At 34.2% G+C, this 20,409-nt stretch overlaps 1 protein-coding gene across 2 annotated transcripts in view; it reads right to left on the bottom strand.

Moving 5' to 3' along the window:
- Nucleotides 1–20,409, bottom strand: part of STRN (striatin) — a 104,275-nt gene that overhangs the window by 30,946 nt on the left and 52,920 nt on the right. For both annotated transcript variants that reach the window (XM_069583539.1, XM_069583540.1), the window contains 6 exons: nucleotides 18,538–18,616; nucleotides 14,150–14,317; nucleotides 12,031–12,166; nucleotides 7,484–7,619; nucleotides 4,061–4,171; nucleotides 1,243–1,386 (listed from right to left, as the gene is read on the bottom strand). In XM_069583539.1, the coding sequence (XP_069439640.1) occupies nucleotides 1,243–1,386; nucleotides 4,061–4,171; nucleotides 7,484–7,619; nucleotides 12,031–12,166; nucleotides 14,150–14,317; nucleotides 18,538–18,616 (774 nt within the window). The remainder of the gene's footprint in view (nucleotides 1–1,242; nucleotides 1,387–4,060; nucleotides 4,172–7,483; nucleotides 7,620–12,030; nucleotides 12,167–14,149; nucleotides 14,318–18,537; nucleotides 18,617–20,409) is intronic.

Below are 20,409 nucleotides of genomic sequence, written 5' to 3'. Positions count from 1 at the left end.
TCTATAGTATTAGCTGAATGAATCTCCTAGTGAGTAACAAACATACCTGTTGAGGCCCCATGATTCACGTCTTAATTTAAAAGATACATACCTACATCAAATAAATTGTTCATCTAGAATGTAAAGGTATTATTTAATATATGGAAAATGAATTACCAGTATACTATAATTAATACTAATAAATTAGCCATGTAATGATCAAACAATTTATTGAAAAAGTATTCCAAACACAAAAATCTATCCATCAAGGGCCTGTCAATTTACGTTTCTCTAAGACACAACCAAATTTAAAACCAAGAAAGAATAATAATACATGTTTCCTCTGTGACTTTGGTGGTTTTATTCAATAAATAATAATTTGAAGAGACATATCCACCGTAAATAATTATAATATTTATATTCAAGGTAATTTTTTAAAATTTCAAAATATATTCATTAATCATGAAGATTAATTTCATGTCACTCATGACTTTCAGCTAATATAAATATGTATTTTAAAATCAATTTCCACATATAAGCATTTTATACATTTATAAATAGGAATATCAGAACTTCTATCTAAGAGATGGAAAACTGCATTTATATAACACAAGATTATACTATAAAAAACTGGGAATAATCTAAATATCCAAAAGGGGAATGGTTAAGTATCAAGTCTAAAATAGAATATTTAATTTAAAATTTTAAATCTTAAAATTATAATCATGAATTTATGATTTTATATATATAAATACAACTGAATTCTTCTACATGGTGACTATAACCTTGTAAAAAGTATATGCACATAGACAAGGACTGAAAGAGAACAAGGAAATGTGACTAGACTTTCAGGTGCCTTTTTTTCTCTTTTTGTCAATGATAAATTGCTTAAACATATGAAAACATTTATGTGAGTCTCAAAGTAAACATTTACTATGTATACACTCAGTTTTCCCACTGTTGGGATGGTATTAGAACTACGTGTACGCACATCAACTACATGGCTTCCGTGAAGCTGCTGGGGGATGTTCTAAACTACAATTTAGACTTGGTTTTAAGTTTATGCATCCTTTTTCAAGTCTTAAAGACTGTAGTTATAATCAAACCCCCCTGAACATAAGAAAGCCTGCAATGTGAGAACTATATATATAGTTTAAACATCTGTAGAATAAAATTCTTCTCTTAGAGAGCCCTCTCTACTAACTGAATGTAGGTAAGTACATCCAAGTGCTTTTTGTGCTCTAGTGTGTCATAAATACTTGCCTTCATCTGCCCTATTTATTTCATGTTCAGGAAGCCTGGAGCTGCTGGGTCTGGAGGGTGAACCCACAGATGGCTGCAAGGAGGGAAGTTCATCAACATCTCTCAAATTAGCAAGCATGTCTTGTAGTTTTGACCTATTGGGCCCTAGCCCCGAAAAGGGAGGGAGAGAACAAAAAAGAGAAAACAGAATTATCCAACTGCATCAAAACAGTGCCATAAACCTTATTCACATCTGCCAATATTCACCTTTAAAACTATACTATACCATACTATATTATATTAAAGAGTAATTTATTTTCTAAGTTCTCAAGACTTTTAAAAAGGTATATTACTCTTGAAAAATTATGTTTTACATATATTTTTTAAATTAAGCTAATGGAATAAAATGTCATTATTTGCATGAAAAAATGTTCTTGTGCAATTTGGATCATTAAACATAGTATTATTCTAGAATCCTTGTATACAACTCTAAACACAGATACCACAGACTGTGAAGCTACTGTGTACTAAATTAAACAAGCACATTCTTTTCTGTTTGTTTAAATTAAGCTACATTCACTGCTTTACATCCTGAAAATATGGTACCCAAGGTTAAGTCTCACACCCTACCAATTGCTTACCTGTACTTTGATGCTTCATTCTCCCATATCCCTGTTTTGACTGTTTTATATAGGATAGAGGCTGAAACAGATCTTCGGTTGTTTTTCCTGTTATAAGTTTAATTAAGAATGGGAAAATCTTACCCATAGTCCATTATGGCTTTTTTCTATTTTTAAGCAACTTTAACTACTGCCTAGAAATATATTCTAAGATAGTGTGATTAGAGAACACAATTTGACTGAAAATATGTCTACTAGCCCATATTATAAAGACACAACCTCTTCCAATGAGAAACAGCTAAATTTAAAAAGATACCTATGATGCTTTATAAATTAATGCCTCATATGTCAATTTAAAGCTTTCCTTCAGTTCTATTTTCATTTTATGTCTTTCAGTTCTGTTTTTATCATGTCTTCTTTTGTTCCCAGATTATCATTTTATCAAGATAACCTAAACTGATGATGATAAAATGTGCTTAACTTCAGTCTTCAGTCCTCTCTTCAGTGAAAAACATTAGCCTTTCTCCTCCTAAAGAATCATTTCTTCTCACCATACTAAAAAGCTATGTACCATATGCCTGAAACAGTGATCACAATCTTCAGGGTCAGGAAATCCACTAGCTTCTTTTAGCAGGAATACTATTTCAGTCAAATGGTGCAGCTTGGGACCTTAAATGCTAAACTCCAACTATAGTGAAGCCTTGATATTTGATAAGAACCAAATAATAAATAATAGATAAATTCTACATAAGTCCTTAATACCTTTTCAATTAAAAGGTCTTTTACATTTTAAGACATTTATTATTGTAGCATAATGACAAATATATTAACTTTAAGTCAATCTGATAAACATTCTCCTTGTTTCTTGCATATGACAAATATTCCTTAAAATCTCAGCTTAAATGGTTTTATCATGGCTATGAAAAGTCATAACAAATCATGTCTCACTACTGCTTGTCAAAATTAAATTGCATCAGTATTTTTAATAAAAAGTAGAAAATGTTCTTATGTTTTAATATTAACCTTTCTCACTGTGATTAATAAATATTGAGAAGGAATTAAATGACATTCTCTCTCTGTTACATAATAGTTGGTGCAATACTAATATCAATAAGGCCACTGACTTTCTATCCATTAAAGTGAAATGCTTGCAAGTTCTAAGATATTTTAAATAAAGATTTAAATATTTATGAGTAACTACTAGGTTATAAATGAACGACTGATTTTTGATAATCCTTAGCATCACTATAAAAAAAAGAGAAAAAGCATATCCCTCCAGTCTTTTGCAATTTTAAATACATGCCTCACTCAAGTTGGATTTTAATCCCACTGTACACTAATATCCCAAAGGATGAAATTCCTATTGCTGTGAAAGGGAGACCCATGTCCATACTGTCAATGAGAGTGGAAGCACAAGGAGATAATTTAACCTTGCTCTCCTAAAAAGGTGATTAAGATGGTTTTCAGGGATGTGTGAAAGCTTTTGTATTTTATATACCTAACTAGATCTATTGTTAAACCTTACTAATAACTTGAATAAGATAATATATATATTGATGTACAGGGCTAGAAATTTCATTTTAGTTTCCATTTTTGATGTGGAACACATCTTGTTGGGAAAAGAAAAAACCTAATTGGTAATATTATAAATGACATTGGCCAAAATTTTAAATTAGAAAAATAAGTACTTTAAAAAAGCTGTGTCTGACTCTGTGACCTGTATAACATATAGTGATGAGAGCAAATGAACTGTGTGTTATGAACACATAGGATTTTCAGGGATAGAAATTAACCTTCTTTCTGTGACCAAGACCTAAAACTGTAAGCAATTATTTTGGTGGCTTGCCAGAGGGTCACATTAGATGAGATTTAAATTATCAATAGTAAAAAATCATTACTGTAATTAAGCACATATAATTTGAAAAATTAAATTATTGCTATGTTTGAAAATACAGTCCCATACAATCATGATGCTCTAGATTTATTATTGGGATACATTATGGTTCCATAATTATATTCACAGGTTTTTTCTTCTTCAAAGTTCATAATCAAATATCTAACCATTTAATTTCCACCCCTGAAGAGCAAGTGAAAAGGAAAGAGGTCAGGAGAAGGCAAAAAAAAGAGTAAGTAAGTTTTAGGAAAACATTGGAAACAAAAATTGGGGGATATGAAAGAGGTAAGATTTATGATTTACAGATACAATGTTTTCCACTTACTCTTCACCCCCTTTTTCCCCTTTCTCTCCTTTTTGTATTGTTCCTTGAGTTTGGTAATTACTCCCTGGTCCACATTCCAAGCTTCAGGGATGAGACACTGGTCTTCCTTTTCTAAACAGGGTGAAACAAACGAAACAGCCTTTTTCAATAAGATACTGAACATTCAAAGTCAATTCACTGTTATGTCAATGAATGACATAACAACCATCTTTTTCATATTACTACCAATTCTAAAGTTATTATTTATTCATTAGATACATGTCACAAGAAATATAATATCCAAGAAACAGTAGTCAATTCTATTTCTTTGGTAATAATATTAAATTTCCCTTGAAACAGACATAGAAAAAAATTGCAACATTTGAGTGACTTTTAGTAAATTAAGCCTCAAAAGTCTACATTCAAGAAACTCTCATTTTCAGACTGTGATTAGGACTAACTTACAAATAATTTCTTACTAATTTATGTAATGAAAGAAGATTATTAAGCATTTGTACAAAATAGTCTTCAATGATCTTTTCATTTCAAAAATGCATTTCTGGCATGCGTTTATCAGCAAATGACCATTTTTATTTTACAGGCTTTAAAAATAGCACTTTGCAAACTTGTTAATCAACCTGGCATTCAATACTTAAAATGATTTAAGTGACCTGTTAATTTATAAATATTTAAAGCTGGAAACTGAGCTTCTAGGAAAAAAGAAATGCCACCATTAACTTTCACCTTTCAGGAGTAGAAAATTTTAAAAGCAAATATGTTACGTATTTTATACTTAGTATAAAATAAATTACTATATACATATAATATTATGTAAGTGTTAGAACTCTCACCTGAACTCAAGACATATATCAACTTGCTTACTCTGTATTTCCATTAGGAACTCTAATCAAAACCAAACACACAAAACCAAACTCCCAATCTTTCCCATCCAATCTCTTCCATCTACAGGGTTCCCCATCTTATTTGAAAGCACTATCAATAACCTCAGGTATGCAGATGACACCACCCTTATGGCAGAAAGTGAAGAAGAACTAAAGAGTCTCTTGATGAAAGTGAAAGAGGAGAGTGAAAAAGTTGGCTTAAAGCTCAACATTCAGAAAACTAAGATCATGACATCCGGTCCCATCACTTCACGGGAAATAGATGTGGAAACAGCGACTGACTTTATTTCTGGGGGCTCCAAAATCACTGCAGATGGTGATTGCAGCCACGAAATTAAAAGACTCTTACTCCTTGGAAGGAAAGTTATGACCAACCTAGACAGCATATTAAAAAGCAGAGACATTGCTTTGTCAACAAAGGTCCATCTAGTCATGGCTATGGTTTTTCCAGTAGTCATGTTTGGATATGAGAGTTGGACTATAAAGAAAGCTAAGCACTAAAGAATTGACACTTTTGAACTGTGGTGCTGGAGAAGACTCTTGAGAGTCCCTTGGACTGCAAGGAGATCCAACCAGTCCATCCTAAAGGAAATCAGTCCTGGGTGTTCTTTGGAAGGACTGATGTTGAAGCTGAAACTCCAATACTTGGCCACCTGATGCAAAGAGCTGACTCATTTGAAAAGACCCTAATGTTGGGAAAGATTGAAGGCAGGAGGAAAAGGGGATGACAGAGGATGAGATGGCTAGATGGCATCACCGATTCAATGGACATGAGTTTGGGTAAACTTCAGGAGTTGGTGATGGACAGGGAGGCCTGGAGTGCTGCGGTTCATGGGGTCGCAATGAATCGGACACGACTGAGCAACTGAACCGAACTATATTTTCATTTGATCAGACCAAAAACCTCCTTTTTTTCCAAACCCCACAACAAGTATTTCAGGAAATATTGTTTCTCTGCCTTTAAAACACATCCAGAATCTGACCACTCCTCAGCATATCCACTACTTCTCTGACCTGTTTCTTGCTAGAATTACAGCAAATGTTTTCCCTCTGTACTTCATGTCTACTGCCAACACTAACTGCCCTGGGTAGTCTATTCTCAACACAGCAGCCAAAGTGATGCTTTCAAACAAAAGTTGGATCATGTCACTCACCCTTCTGGCTCAACCATCCCATGGTTCTCCATCTCACCAGTGGTCTACATATCTCCACTTGATTCGGTCACTTCCTACTACATTCCCCTCATCATTCTGCTCCAGTCACCCTAGCTTCCTTGAATTTCTCAAACATACCTGGATTATAACTATCTTAGGGCATATGTTCTAGTTTCCTTCTTCTTGAACACTCTCTCCCTGGATACCATGTGGCTAACTCTCTCATCCATGCTGTCTCTCATTCAAATGTTACCCTCTCAATGCACCTTCCATGATCAATCTATCATTGTAACCTATCCACTCCACCCCACCCAGTCCCCAGCACTCTCCATCCTACTTACTCTGTTCTACTTTTTCTATTTGCCATTGCATTGATCACATTCTGACTTACATGATAAACATCACTTATCATGTTTATCTCTTACTGCCTACATCCTCTTAGAAGAATGTAGGCCCACAGGGGTAGGGATCTTCATCTAAAAGACTTGGCACAAAGAAGGCACATAATCAGTATTTGTTAAATGACTGAAATAAGCCAAAATGAACCAGAATAATCAGAAATCTATTTTTAACAAGTTTCAGTCCACAGTTTAAAAAACAGATCACTGGGTCTCTGAACATAAAAACTCAACACTTTTATTCTACTATCAATAGTAGAAAGTCTCCTTTTTTCAGAAAAATCTAACAATCAAGAATGTAGATTTTCATCAATTACATCTTAATAATAAGTTAAACTGAGTTAGATTTTAGATCCTAGAATGCCTTCAGCTTTTTAAAGTAAAAATTTAGCTATATCACACTCTTAACACCATACTGATAACAACAGTAACAGAAGATCACAGGAGAACTGTGGTAAACCAGAAGATGCCGGAGATAAGATTTCTAAGTCCTTTACAAGGACTTCCCTGGCAGGCCAGTGTTAAGACTTTGTACTTCTACTGCAAGGAACACAGGTTTGATACCTGGCCAGGGAACTAAGATCCCACATGCCATGCGGCACGGCTAAACAAAACTAAGAAAGAAAAGAAAAAATAATGAGATCTTCTACTATGTTCTCATACTCAATTTCCACAAAATCTAGATTTGCAAGTTCTACTGTTTAGGCAGAAACATTCTATAAATTCAAATTATTTTCATGCTATACCACTTATGTTAAAAAAAAAAAAAAAAGAAAGATGAGGAAGGTAAATAGCTGTACAACCTTCTTTAAACACACAAACACACATCCTGGGAAGGTCATGATAGTAAAAAGTCCATAGAATGTCCAAGATTTCAATACTTCAAGTGTTCAAGATTTCAAGTGTTCTTCAAGATGCTGCTTTCCTAGTAAAATATTAGTTTTGTTCATTTATATAACATCTCTGGTTGGATACAGCATTTCTCCTTACCCCAGTCTGTCCCATCGCCTGCACTTCTGGAGTCATTGTCTCCTTCTTCTGATGTAACCAAGAAGTCAAACTCCTTTAGAGCTTCTTTTGTATCTCGATCTTCACTGCTATCGGGCAATACTTTCTTCCTAACAATCTAATGAGAAAAAGCATGCTCAATTAAAATATTGGAATATATTATGCAGTTAATTTAAATAAAGAAGACAATATCCCTTTACCCCTGAATGAGAAAACCCAATTATTATTTTCTTCAGAAAATACATCTTTGCTGTGTCAAATAACTGTGATACCTATAAATTCAGTAGAAAACAGATATCATTTTAAGATTTTTATATATTAAACATTTCAAAGCAGTAATTTAAACTTTGTTCAATGATGGCTTCTTTTAAATAAACAAATGGAATCACATATTGAAAACACTGGAATATAACACATGAATTTATATTGCAACAGATGAAAAATGTCCTTGACGTACTGTATTATGAGAACCACAATCAAATCTTACATTTCTGGGATGCAATCTGTACAATGTGCAGATATTCTAATCAAAGAAAGAAACACTTCATAAAACACTGCAAGAATTTTTCAGAACATAATCATGATAAATTTTAAGTCTAGTACATCACTCCCTCACAAAATCTAAAATCACAAAAACCACAAACTCAGAAATGCATGCCACAACATTGCGAAGGTATTCCGTTGGAGGGAGTGGGGGAGGGAGAACTCTTCCCATTATTATTTCCACCATCCCAAGCTTCCATCAATTTCCTCTAATAACTGTCTATATATTTAATTTTTTCTTAAAATATTGATCTTTCAGAGATATACATAACTTAGATTTAATAACAAATCTAACAAGGACCATTATGTCTCACATTTATATATTTAGAAATATCTCTGGAATCATAAGGTGAAAAAGTTAATCATGAGAAAAGAGAAGGAGATAAAAAGGAGGAAAATTATCCAGACTGTAATGCAAAGAACAATCAAACTTCAATATAGGACAAAGAGCCAGAAAGGAAAATGAACATATGTGTCTTTTCTAACAAAATGCACTATTAATAGCCTGAACACAACCTTCAGCTATTAAGAGCTTTGTGCTTCTGTTATTTTCTTAGTTGAATCTATTTAACTATTTTTAATTAAGGGAATAAAGTGACATTTAAAAAACCTGTTTGTTCTACTAAACATTTTAATAGGATACTTTTCAGCCATTCTCTCTCTATATATATAGCACTGCAATCAATCTTTTAAGTCCTGCTTACACATTGCTACATAGATTTTTTAAGTCTTTTGGCATAGAGTTATTAAACTGCAGCTGTGAAAATTAATGCATCATAAAAATTAGCAAAACTAATATAAAACCATTACAAAGAAACCAAATATTTATTCAGAAAAATTTTTCTAAAAGAGAACTAGAAGAATCTTTGGGTCCAGCATTTAAATAGAATTAAGTATGTTTACATTAGCTGTGCCTTCATGGCTTGGTCACAGAATTGCCATAATCAGCACTAACTGGAAGTCAGGATATTTATGAAATTGATTATTTAAAAAGAAATCAGTTTACAGTTAGGAATTTCTATTAAGACCATACTTGATAGGAATAATAAACAGCTTATAGATTTTTTAATATTTAACTAACGTAATGACTAACAACAAAACTTAAAGTATTATGTTATTATTTAACCACTGAGCTACAAGTAAAGTACTTTGACAGAAAAATAATATCTCAGTGCAATCATCCCATAGAAATCACAACTCAGCATAAAATTTCCAAATGATTAGGACAGAGAAAAGTTATCATACAACTTTTGGCATTTTATTTTACTACAGTCAGTTTAAACACATATATTACTACTTGTTTGAATAATAAAAAGAGGGAGTAACTTCTTCAAGTTCAAATAACATCCATGGCAAGGCTGTATTAGCAAGCACAACACTACCAAATAGTGGCCTGGGGAAACATTAATCTAGAAATAGTAAGTTGAGAGTCTCTGATGGAAGCAGAGGACTTAAATAGAAAAGAGAAGTTACACTTAGAAAGAAAGCACTTTATAGTTAAACATATCATTTTCAAACGTAGTGTCTCATTTATTCCTCACAAAATTATCTGGGGATAAGATGGGTACTTGTTTCAAGCCCAATTTTACAAACTAAAAAACTAAGCCTGAAGGATTAAAAAGCACAGATAATGAGTGACAGAACTGAGACTTTAGCTCCAGTCCTAGAGTCTAGGTCCAGTCTGCTTTATTTATCCTTCCTTCCTTTCCTCCTCCCTCTTCTTAAATAAACGTGAAGGAGGAAATGTGAACACTCTCCTAAAAGCAAAGCATGCCCTCGTCTCCTACTTTAAATAAAGCAGAAGGAGGAGGAAGAAGAAGAAAGAGAAGGAGGAGAGGGAAAGAGAGAGGTTAAAAGCGGGGAGAGAGACTGGCATGAAAACAGAAATATAGACCAATGGAAGAAGACAGAAAGCCCAGAAATAAACCCATGCACCTATGGGTACCTTATTTTTGACAAAGGAGGCAAGAATATACAATGGGATAGACAGCCTCTTCAATAAATGGTGCTGGGAAAACTGGACAGTTACATGTAAAAGAATGAAATTAGAACATTCCTAACACTGTACACAAAGATAGACTTGAAATGGATTAAAGACCTAAAGGCGAGACCAGAAACTATAAAACTCTTAGAGGAAAACATAGGGAGAACACTCAATGACATAAATCAAAGCAAGATCCTGTATGACCCACCTCCTAGAGTAACGGAAATAAAAACAAAAGTAAACAAGTGGGACCTGATTAAACTTAAGAGCTTTCCCACAGCAAAGGAAACTATAAGCAAGGTGAAAAGACAACCCTCAGAATGGAAGAAAATAATAGCAAATGAAACAACTGACAAAGGATTAATTTCCAAAATATACAAGCAGCTCGTATAACTCAATGCCAGAAAAACAAATAACCCAATCAAAAAGTGGGAAAAAGACGTAAACAGACATTTCTCCAAAGAAGACATAGAGATGGCTAACAAACACATGAAAAGATGCTCAACATCGCTCATTATTAGAGAAATGCAAATCAAAACTACAATGAGATATCATCTCATTCCGGTCAGAATGGCCATCATCAAAAAGTCTACAAACAATAAATAAATGCTGGAAAGGGTGTGGAGAAAAGGGAACACTCTTGCACTGTTGGTGGGAATGTAAATCAATATAGCCACTATGGAAAATGGTATGGAGATTCCTTAAAACACTAGAAATAAAACCACCATATGACCCAGCAATCCCACTCCTAGGCATATACCCTGAGGAAACCAAAATTGAAAGAGACACATGTATCCCATCGTTAACTGCAGCACTACATACAACAGCTAGAACATGGAAGCAACCTAGATGTCCATTGACAGATGAATGGATAAAGAAGCTGTGGTTCATATACACAATGGAATATCACTCATCCATAAAAAGGAATGCATTTAAGTCAATTCTAATGAGGTGGATGAACCTAGAACCTATCATACAGAGTGAAGTGAGTCAGAAAGAGAAAGATGAATACCGTATTCTAATACATATATATGGAATCTAAAAAAATGGTACTGAAGAATTTATTTACAGGTCAACAATGGAGAAACAGACATGGAGACTAGACTCATGGACATGGGGAGAGGGGAGAAGAGGGTGAAATGTATGGAAAGAATAACATGGAAACTTACATTACCATATGTAAAACAGATAGCCAAAAGGAATTTGCTGTATGGCTCAGGAAACTCAAACAGGGGCTCTGTATCAACCTAGAGGGGTGGGATGGGGAAGGAGATTGGAAGGAGTTTCAAAAGGGAGGGGATATATGTATAACTATGGCTGATTCATGTTGAGGTTTGACAGAAAACAGCAAAATTCTGTAAAGCAATTATCCTTCAATAAAATAATTTTTTTTAAAAACGGGGGAGGAGAGATGTTAAAAAGAAGGGGACAGAATAAAGAAGGGATGAAAAGGGAGAAGCAACAATTTATATGTACATCTTATTCCAGGACTCTACCATGGGAAAGTCAATAAACTTACAAAAATCTGAACAAAACCACAGAAGAACCATAAACATGTTTGGAGAAATCTAATGGGAGAGTTCTGAAAATGTGGAGTCCTTGCCTACCAAAAAAACCCTGACATGACCGTTTAGAGCTGCAAACAAAAACTGCACCGTTTAGAGCTGATGCCAGTCACCATCAGGCACCATAATGGGTCTGTCAGTTCTATTGTCTTATAGCACCAAGAACAATGCATTGTTATAACACACATTTACCATATTCACTCACCCTATAAAAATGTTGAAATCTTTAATGAATTAACAAAAAGGTAAAGAATGAAGGCCTTGAGGAGAAAACTGCTATACTAAAAATATTCTTGAAGTCAAAACAAAAACTTTCAGATTAAATTTCCCCAAATTTAAGGAAAAATAAAAGTTAAGGGTTTAAGTTGAAGGATATGGATTTTTAAAGTATGTATAATAGCCCCTAAAAATACTTATATCTGAGTTATTCAACTCACTGTTGAAGTATCAATGATGCTTTTCTCTCTTCCATCAATGTCATCATCTTCATCTTCATCACTGAAATCTGCAGCTGCACTTTCAAGGAATTTAAAATTATCCAGCACGGAGGCAGAATCTGTTAACTCGGATTTTCTGGTTTAAAACATATACATTTTGCTCGGTTAATTTTTTAAACTCAGCATAAGAATTAATCCATGATACACTGCACTGACTTCTGTTTATACTGAATTATAACCCCCCCCCCCCAATCACACTAGGATCTGCACTGATTCTTATCTATTACACTACCAGGGATTTTAACTGGAAAAGCAATATAGGAAGAAACTGGTTACTCTTTTAAAAGTGCTTTTCTATCATAACTACTACTTAGAACTACTTAGATTAATGGCAATCTAATGCAAAGAACTCCTCCTTCTGATTTAGTATTATTTTGATTCTTAAGCCAAACAATAATTTCTTTTTGAAATATTTTTATTATCTCTGCCTCTGTTTTTCTCTATCGTTTTTTCTTTCTTCAAATCCTCCTCTTCCATAACTAAGAAAATAACTAGTAAATACAGAATTTTCTCTGATGCAATCTCATATTTCTAAACAGCTAAAAAGTTGAAAAAAGCAAATGTGTATATGAAGCTTACTAAAAACAGTATTTTAGTTAAACTAATATACTACTACAAAACGTTCCTATTGATGAATAAACCATTAATCTTCGGAAATGATTAACTTTTCAAATATGTGAGATTTTAATTTAGCTCTCTCTAAAGAAATTCATCAATTTCCTAACAACCAGAATAGAATGACTGCTCTCCAGTTCATTAGGAAATGTTTTAGATAACAAGACATTTTCCTGAAAAGCGTTTAGCCAGAACTATGAACAAAATTCTCAAAACAGATAAATCTTAAATTTCAAATCTGCTGAGAGCTATGTTTTTGTTCTTTTCTAACCTACTCTCCATCCCTACAGAAGTAAGATTCAGAATAATGCCTTCATCAGTTTCAAAAGACAGGTCAAGGCCAAAACACTAGAGTGGCCTTTCTTAAGCATCTTTATACAAATTTAAACTAATTTAATACGTGAAAATATAACCAGGATTAATGCCCACACTATCTATGTCTACAAAGAGAAAGAATCTACATCCTACATTTATGAAAACAAGTTATGTAATCTTAACTATTAATGAGCACATTTAAGAATGCTCCAATGACATCTGTTTACAAGACATATGTTTAAACCTTTACCTAAACCCCATAATTTTAGATTATGCCCCAAATAACAGAAACTATGTTCTTACTAGAAAATGTACAGAGCTCAACTAAAACCATTTTTCCAGCCTAAACATGAGTTAAAATAAAGTAACATTTAAATTTCAAAGAATCTTTGACTTTTTAAGAATTATGCCAAATGTTTTTTCAATAAAGAAGAATCTCCTTATTAAACTGCTCGCCTTCATTTTAAGCAGAATTCAATATAATTGTACAGTATATGGGCTTCCCTGGTGGCTCAGACAGTAAAGAATCTGCCTGCAATGCAGAAGACCCAGGTTTAATCCCTGGATTGAGAAGATCCTGATCCAAAAAGCAAAATGAAATGTTCCTGCTACTGAATTTTTCACTTATTCTTATCAAGTAGAATATATATATATACTTGAAATAGATAATTTTCAAAATGAAGAGGAGTTACAGCATTATTAGATAAATGAAAATGGCTAAGAAAAGGTTTACATCAAAAGAATTAAGTATTTATATGATTTCTGGGTCACCAAGAATGCAAGTTCACTCTTACAGACTTGAAGTGAATTTCCAAATAAGATCTCTTATGAAGTTATAATAGTAAGAGGTGACTGAGCTTCAATGTATTAAAATTTATATTGAATCCATAAATTTCAAGCAAGTAAAAATACCTTAAATAAAAATATTCTTAAAAGTCATAAATGATAACTCTAATCCCTGTGTATATCTTTTACCAAATAAAATTTTAACCTTTTTATTAAACTTTATCATTAAATTATTTTTGCAGCAGTACCTAGAAGTGCAAGTATCACACGTGTCACCCATAAGCCAAAAATATTAGTAAGAACTAAAACTACAGCCAAGCCACTTTCCAGACAAAATACTTACCCAATCATTGCTGTCTCTTTAACTTCGGCTTCTGTGCCATTTATAACTGAGTCCTGATTTTTGTCATCTTCCCTGTCAGTGACATCACTTGAAAAGCCCAACAAAGCTCGCACTCGTTTGGATTTCACATCTAGAATAGTATCTGTGTAACCCACCTCCTGTAGATACCTGCGTGTGAAGAGGATCTTTACAATTCAGACATACTGGAATCAGTACTCTACTACTGGATATCTAAATAAAAACTTTTCTTTAAATTTACTGTCTGTATACGACTGGACAGCACAGTACTATGCTAGTAAGACTCGCTAATAAATAATCTTCCAGCTGCAGATGGAGCTGTCTCTTGCAGTACCAGCCTCTAAGGTCACTGAGAAAAACCAAAGAACTATACAATACACCATTCATTTATCTTAAGAAGAAGCTATTCCTTAATATATCTAATAGCACATTCTTTCTTCTAGGCAGGGCTGGAGTAAGCTCACTCTCAGATGCTACTGAATTACTATTTTATAATAGTAATGAGAATAACCAGTAGTGTTTTTACACTTTTGATGTTACGGTATCACTGGATCAACTGAGATCTAAAGAGAATGTTTCTAGCATATACAGCTTCCTACATGACATACAAAACCACAGGATATTCCAAACAAGTCACTTCTACGGAAGGGAAGCTCTTATCCTGAGACAACTCTGCAATAAAAATAAACCGCAGTTCAACTGTAGGATGTGGGATGAGTGGGTGTACAGAGGTGTGTGTGCTGCAGAAAGGAGCAGCACAGAAAAGAAAGAATAGGTTTTGTATGGAGAGTTAAACATGGGTTCAAAGCCCATTTCTTCCACTTTTTTCCTGTGTAACATTAATTCTTCTCAACTTTAGCTTTCTCTTAAAAAAAAGAATGCAGTGCCTGGCATACAAAAGGTGCTCAGTATCCATTAACAACAAAAGATGACCAAAAGCGATCAAAAGTGGCAGGGGTAGGAACATGAAAAAGGCAAACGTTAATAATAAAGTCATTAATAAATGTAAGAGACAATATAAGACATTAAATTATATGTAAATATCAAGTCTATGAAATGAAAGATAAAGATCAAAAAGATAAGCAGTCTAAGATCAGTTTAAGATCTGGTGTTAAGAGTTATTATCACTCAAAGAGATATCTCACAAAAAGACATGTGACCAAAATGGATTAAGTTATCCTATCAAGTCAAGGTATTCATTTTCAATCCTATCCAGTATCTGTAGAAAGGTTTTGATTAAAATTAGTAATTAGTTGATTCTTACAAACAAATACAAAAGAATTATGTTTTCTATTTTTAACAAGTAATATTTGATACATAACTCACTTTAGGAACAAAATCACATTACAAATACTGTTTCAAAAACTCTCATTCCATAAATAAACTGGTTTTACTAAATAGCTACTTCCTTATTCATTAATATTTCAGTTCAGTTCAGTTGCTCAGTCGTGTCCGACTCTTTGCAACCCCATGAATTGCAGCACACCAGGCATCCCTGTCCATCACCAACTCCTAGAGTTCACTAAAACTCACGTCCATCAAGTTGGTGATGCCATCCAGCCATCTCATCCTCTGTCATCCCCTTCTCCTCCTGCCCCCAATCCCTCCCAGCATCAGAGTCTTTTCCAATGAGTCAACTCTTCGCATGAGGTGGTCAAAGTACTGGACTTTCAGCTTTAGCATCATTCCTTCCAAAGAACACCCAGGACTGATCTCCTTTAGAATGGACTGGTTGGATCTCCTTGCAGTCCAAGGGACTCTCAAGAGTCTTCTCCAACACCACAGTTCAAAAGCATCAATTCTTCGGCACTCAGCTTTCTTCACAGTCCAACTCTCACATCCATACATGACCACTGGAAAAACCATAGCCTTGACTAGACAGACCTTTGTTGGCAAAGTAATGTCTCTGCTTTTTAATATGCTATCTAGGTTAGTCATAACTTTCCTTCCAAGGAGTAAAGGTCTTTTAATTTCATAGCTGCAGTCACTATCTGCAGTGATTTTGGAGCCCCAAAAAATCAGTCTGACACTGTTTCCACTGTTTCCCCATCTATTTCCCATGAAGTGATGGGACCAGATGCCATGATCTTCGTTTTCTGAATATTGAGCTTTAAGCCAACTTTTTCACTCTCCTCTTTCACTTTCATCAAGAGGCTTTGAGTTCCTCTTCACTCTCTGCCATAAGGTGGTGTCATCTGCATATCTGAGGTTATTGATATTTCTCCCAACAATCTTGATTCCAGCTTGTGCTTCTTCCACTCCAGCATTTCTCATGATGTACTCTGCATAGAAGTTAAATAAGCAGGATGACAATATACAGCCTTGATGAACTCCTTTTCCTATTTGGAACCAGTGTTGTTCCATGTCCAGTTCTAACTGTTGCTTCCTGACCTGCATATAGGTTTCTCAAGAGGCAGGTCAGGTGGTCTGGTATTCCCATCTCTTTCAGAATTTTCCACTAATATTTAGGTTGGTGCAAAAGTAATTGTGGTTTTGCATTGTTGAACTTTGCCATTTGATACAGGAATACATTCTTAAGTAAATGTGGCTATGTTATACATCGTTTTAATGTGCATTTCACACTTTATGTTTTTTTGCTTTAATGACTTGGTACTTGCTGCTTATTTTATATGTATTTTAGACTATGGAAATGATGTTAGACAAAAAGCAAATTCAAGCAATTTTTTTAAGTTCAAAATGGGTTGTAAAGCAGCAGAGACAACTCACAACATCAACAATGCATTTGGCCCAGGAAACTGCTAACAAATGTACAGTGCAATGGTTGTTCAAGAAGTTTTGCAAAGCAGAGGAGAGCTTTGAAGATGAGGAGCATAGTGGCCGGCCATCAGAAGTTAACAACAACCAACTGAGACCAACCATCAAAGCTGATCCTCTTACAACGACAGGAGAAGTTGCCAAAGAACTCAGCATCAACCATTCTATGGTCATTCGGCATTTGAAGCAAATTGGAAAGGTGAAAAAGCCTGATAAATGGGTGCCTCAGAACAGAAAAAGAAAAAAAAAAAACTGTCATTTTGAAGTGTCATCATCTCTTATTCTATGAAACAACAACAAACCATTGCTTATTCGGATTGTGATATGCAATGAAAAGTGGATTTTATAGGACAACTGGCCATATTCATCTGACCTCTCGCCAACCAACTACCACTTCTTCAAGCAACTCAACAACTTTTTGTAGGGGAAATGCTTCCTCAAGCAGCGAGAGACAGAAAATGTTTTCCAAGAGTTCATCAAATCTCGAGGCATGGATTTTTATGCTACAAGAATAAACAATCTTGTTTTTCATTGGTAAAAATGTGTTGTTTTAATGGTTCCTATTTTTATTAATAAAGATATGTTTGAGTCTAGTTATAATGATTTAAAATTCATGATCTGAGACCACAATTAGGCCTGCATGAACCTAACAAAATGTCACCTCTGAGAGGCAGGTGAGTCTTCTAAAAATACTTCTTGGATTGCTATCATAACCATTGTCATTAAAAACAAAAGAAGAAGAACAAAATAAGCACTTTAAGAACACTTATTTATTTATAAAAGGAAAATGCACAAACCACTATTAAGACCAAAGTGAAAGCCTACTTATTAAATACTAGTGAAGTCTCATTTTCTTCTAACTTTGAGGAGATAAAAAAATAGAGGTAAGGAGAAACTTTAATATCCTCTCGCCATTATCAAAAGAAATGACTTGCATGCAATCCACTTTGGAAACAACAGGTTTAGACTATTCACAAGCAAACCCGAAAGAATAAACCAGGTAGCAAATCTCATTTTACTGAGACACAAATCAAAATATCAATTTCAAATATAACATGCAAGGGTTAGGCACTGAGCTGATGAGCAGATCTAGCCCCACTGCTTGACATCTGAATCTCAATCCGGCTTTGGTTCCTCTTTATACTCTCAAATTCACATTTTATAGGAGAGACTATATGTTAGCATAATATATACAAATTTGGGAAATCCAGTAAGTTCTTCCATCTACTTAAAATAAAGTTTAAAAACATAACATAAAGATATCATGAGTAGACTCATATTAAAGCATATGTATATTCATGTATAAAAAGTGGAAAGAAAATAGTAACTTTAAGGGTACAGAATTCTTCAGACTATACATTTAAGCATATAATAAATTAGAAGCTCTTAACTGTACTTTTTGATAAAGCTAATCTGTGGATAGATAAAGCTAATCTATGGATTATTTGCTATGGAAAGCAAATCTATTCTTGATAATCCTAGTTAATAATTATTAAAAATAAATTCCTCCATAGGGGAAAACGTGTTTGAATATGAAAAAGGAATAGTAATTCGATGAAGTTTTTTCATAGCAGATACTTTCACGAGATACTTACTGTCTGAGTAGTTGCCGACCTTGCTTCCACATTAACTGGCTGTTTTGTTGTGGCTGTACCTCTGTTTCATTACCTTCATCTGGAAAACATTAAAACATAAAAAAACTGATGTAATATACATTAGGGGACATCTCATTAGAAATATCCAATAAAAATTTATAAGATTAAGAACACTGCACTGTAAAGTATGTTTTGACTGCGTGCTGTGCTCAGTCATCCCAACTCTTCCCAATCCCACGAACCGTAGCCTGCCAGACTCCTCTGTCCATGCAACTTTCCAGGTACGTTTTAGGACCATTTAAGTTTTAAGTTTAATTTCTATGTGCATGTGTGCTAAGTTGCTTCAGTCATGTCTGACTCTGCGCCGCAGACTGCCGGGCTCCTCTGTCCATGAGATTCTCCAGGCAAGAATACTGGAGTGAATTGCCATGCCCTCCTCCAGGGATCTTCCCAACCCAGGGATTGAACCTGTGTCTCTTATGTCTCCTGCACTGGGAGGTGGGGTGTTTTTCTTTATTTGTTTTTGTTTTTTACCACTGGTGCCACCTGGGAAACCCCTTAATTTCTATAAGGAAACTCTAAAATAAATTCATTATTGCTACTAGATTTCCCTGAGAGTTTCAGAACTAAAAATAAAGACCTTTTCCCCAATTTTTAGGTAACCTGAGAACTTTCCTCTAGGACAAATGAAGTCACACAGGAATTAGATAAAAGTATTATGAAGCACCACATCAAAATGAGAACTAAAAGCGCTGGAATGACTGTTTAGAAGGAAGGGGAAAAAAAAGCTTGTCTGGTAAAGAACAGATAGATAAAAAATATTCCCAAACCAAACCTATTTCCTTCACTAGTTATTAAATGAAAACCTCAAGCATTCTTTTCTTAAGACATTCTTTAGATGGAAACTTCCTAGGTCCCATAGAGCTTAAAATTCATCATATGGTAGAAGCCAAATCTTTCAAGAAGAAGATAAAATAAAAAGAGCCTTCTCCTTGATAAGCCTGGACTAAAGAATTTCCAAACTACAGGATAGCTCAACTTTAAAAACATAAAAAAAAGTTCACACTCTCCATTAGCCCTTGATCAAACTATAAGAAACTGTGGTCTTCATAAGATTTTTATTCAAGTGGAGCTGTAAGAGAGATTGGGAAATTTTCTTTTATGATATTTGATATAAAACATTTAATGTGTTCCAGATGCTGTGCTAAAAACATATACACTATTCTTTTAATCTTGACAACCTCCAAAGACAGGTATTATTACCATCCCCATTTTAAAGATGAGAGAGATGTTTTGCAGATTAATTGTAAGGTTTCTAAGTTAGAAATACAGCTGTGAGTGTTTGAAATCATGACTGTGTGACTCCAGAGCTCACATGTTTTTCTCCACATGCTATCATTACAATGGTAAGAAATTAGAGAAACATATAAATTAAAATAAGAATTAGATCTTGCATTTTCATTATTCTCTTAAAATAACCAGACCAAGTTCTGTGACATACCAGAGAGACAGCAGGAAAGGCGGGGGGAGAGGGGGTGTTGGGTGGAGATTAACTCACAAAGGAAGGTTACTTTGGGATGACTTCAAAGAGCATTTACTTGAAAAAGAAAAAAGGAAAGAAAAACAATGTCTAAATAGTAAGGAAAAATAATACATCGTTTGCACTGACCCACACATTCAGAAACTGTGTATATAACATAATATGTTCTTCCACTTCTTAGGTCAAGTGAGTAGCCTGTACTTGCCCAGTAAGAATATCTATACTGGCATTTCAAAAGACCAAAAATTTCAGATGCGAAAGAACTTTGGAGATCATCTAATTTCCCATCAAAATATGCCTAAATCCTTTCTATACCACTCAACTGCCTTTGT

This window comes from Ovis canadensis, chromosome 3 (assembly GCF_042477335.2).
Source record: "Ovis canadensis isolate MfBH-ARS-UI-01 breed Bighorn chromosome 3, ARS-UI_OviCan_v2, whole genome shotgun sequence".
Classification (NCBI taxonomy): Eukaryota; Metazoa; Chordata; class Mammalia; order Artiodactyla; family Bovidae; genus Ovis; species Ovis canadensis.
The sequence above is the reverse complement of the archived record's forward strand: the minus strand, read 5'-3'. Positions and strand labels throughout refer to the sequence as shown.